The sequence below is a fragment of the Grammomys surdaster genome, unplaced genomic scaffold (assembly GCF_004785775.1).
Source record: "Grammomys surdaster isolate TR1022 unplaced genomic scaffold, NIH_TR_1.0 66, whole genome shotgun sequence".
In the NCBI taxonomy this organism is placed as follows: Eukaryota; Metazoa; Chordata; class Mammalia; order Rodentia; family Muridae; genus Grammomys; species Grammomys surdaster.
In genome coordinates, this window is record NW_021604568.1 from 3,640,340 (window position 1) to 3,642,880 (window position 2,541).

The following is a 2,541-nucleotide window of genomic DNA, read 5'->3' on the forward strand; positions in this document are numbered from 1 at the left end:
AGAGAGAGAGAGAGAGAGAGAGAGAGAGAGAGAGAGAGAGAGAGATTACTTGGGGTAAATTTTCACAGTTCCCTAAGCTAAGTTGCGGAGGAAAGGGTTTATTTCCGCTTACAGTTGGCAGGGCGCACAGCATGGTTGCATGGCCTCGTATCCCATGGTAAGATGGTACCTCTTGTGCCCGTGTGCGGTACTGCAGGTACACAACCGTGTCCAGAGCAGGCTCCTAACCAGTCACACAGCACATCTACAAGGCAGGCAGGATTATTTGAGGAGACTCTGAGTCATAATATTTTGCACCCCGACTCTCAAAGGCTCAGTTTTCGTTCATGCTTCATTGAATCCTTTCAGGTTCCAGTAGCGCTGTGAACCTATCCACCGTTCCTTCATCCGTGGACAGTTTGCCTCCGTTCTCTTACAGCAGGTTCTGCTCGCACGCTCGAACACCTTCCGAACTTATCCTTACCGGATGCCATGGAGGCATAGCTCTGGTCAATCTTCATTTTAACCACACTTCATTCTCAACTATTTTAAAGAGATGCATTTATTTTATTTCCTGTAGATAAATGTTTTGCCTTCAGTGCATGCACATGTACCATGTGCATGTCTGGTACCCACAGGACTAGAGTTACAGATGGCTATGAGCCACCGTGTAGGTGCTGGGAATAGAACCTCTGTGACAGCAACCAGTGTTCTTAAGTACTGAGTCACCTTTCTGACTTTATACACCCACCGTGGTCCTAGCTTTTTTTTTTTTTTTTTTTTTTACAAAATCCTCTTGGTAACCATTTCTCTAGCTAGTACAGAAACTGCTGTTTGGGTAATGTATGAAAATCTTGGGCCTGATAACAAAGCTCCTGGGCTTTAGAAACTCGAATCTCTAGGGCTGCAGTTCAGTCTCCTCAGTTTTGCCTCCCTCTATTCCCCACCGCTACAGTCTTCTTACTGTTCCCTTCCTCGTGCCTCATTATCCTTGTAGCCAGACATAGTATGTCAGGCCTCCTTCCTGTCCAGATGTGAGCCACAGCCATCAAGTGACAATGTTGAGTCATGGCAGAAGAAGAAAGATGAGGGAGGGGAGGAGGGGGATGGAATAGGGTCAGGGGGAGGAGGGAAGAAGAGGATGGGAGGGGGAGGAGAAGAGGAAAGGAAGAGGAGGAGGAAGGAGAGAAGGAGAGAAGGAGGAGGAAGAGTGTATATGCCTCCTGTTACTAACTGACTCTTGGTTTTTGTGTTCAGGTGTTTTATGTGGCTACTTCCCGCCAGCTGAGACGGTTGGATTCTGTCACCAAATCTCCCATCTATTCTCACTTTAGTGAGACCGTCTCAGGTCTCCCTGTTATCCGTGCTTTTGAGCACCAGCAACGATTTCTAGCATGCAATCAGAAGCAGATTGACACCAACCAGAAGTGTGTCTTTTCCTGGATCACCTCCAACAGGTGAGGCCCCCTGAAGGATTTACTTAAATGAAGGTCCCAGGGTTCTGCGAGCTTGACAGTTGGCACGGGACGGCAGGCATAGCTGGTGGTATAAAATTCATCCTGGCCACAGGCACACACATAGCCTGTCATGCTATGTAAGTAGAAAGAAGAAAAATAGAGACTGATTCTCCATCCCAGGCCGGCATTGACCAAGCTAGGTGAATTGCCTCGTCCTCTCTAAGGAAAGATCAATGTCTACCTTTTTCAACGTGTCTTACAGTTATGGTAAAAGTCACATGACATTTGTGAGTATTTGGAAACTCAACTACTGTTCAACTGCTGGGTAAATTGAGCATCTTGTGTTTGGTCCCCTGAGACATGAGACGCTCCATGGGCACGCAGCTCGGAAGTGATGAAGGATCTGGGGCATCAGGGAGGAGAGTTAGGAAGTTTAGTAAAGGTGCGAATGACAAGAAATGAGGTCTCCTGAGCAGACTGGGAATCAGGAGACCGTGACAAGCAGTTAAGGGCGCCTTTGAAAGAGAAAAATCTGGGGAACAGAAATTCTTCAGTGTCTTGGGAAGCTCAGGGCAGTTCAGTGGTGATCAGTATTATTTGGAACATGGAGAGGTCAGAGGTTTTACTTAGACTTTCCAAGAAGAAAAAGGCATATGAGTAAACCCATTGGATCCTTATTGTGATACCTGCTAGAATTATTGGTACAAATTTAATTAAATATATTTTATCTCAGAAAGCTAACTTTTTACAAATGATGTTAAACTATGTATTCCTCAGCTCTCTACAAATCCGTTTACCCCCTGTAATCAACTCACCTAACTTGTAATCAACTCCCAGTTTTTATCCACTTCAAAAGAAATACTAAGGCAGTGCGGTACTGAAGTCTCTTTAGCTCTCCACCTGGATGCGTATGTACAGAAGCCATTGCTTCCTTATGCAGATCAAAAGAAACCGCCGCTCATTTCAAATGCAGATGCTTGCCAGGCTGGTGGTACTCGCCTTTAATTCCAGCAGAGTTCCTCGCCAGCCAAAGACTGCACAATGAGACCCTCTCTCAAAGAAAAGGAGAAAGGGAGTGCAGGTGCTTGACTCACAGGTGGCTTTG

General features: G+C 46.0%; 1 protein-coding gene across 1 annotated transcript in view; it reads left to right on the plus strand.

Moving 5' to 3' along the window:
• The window catches only part of Abcc2 (ATP binding cassette subfamily C member 2), a 59,665-nt gene that overhangs the window by 46,153 nt on the left and 10,971 nt on the right, over positions 1 to 2,541 (plus strand). The window contains exon 25 of the mRNA XM_028776195.1: positions 1,237 to 1,436. Coding sequence (XP_028632028.1) covers positions 1,237 to 1,436 — 200 coding nt within the window. The remainder of the gene's footprint in view (positions 1 to 1,236; positions 1,437 to 2,541) is intronic.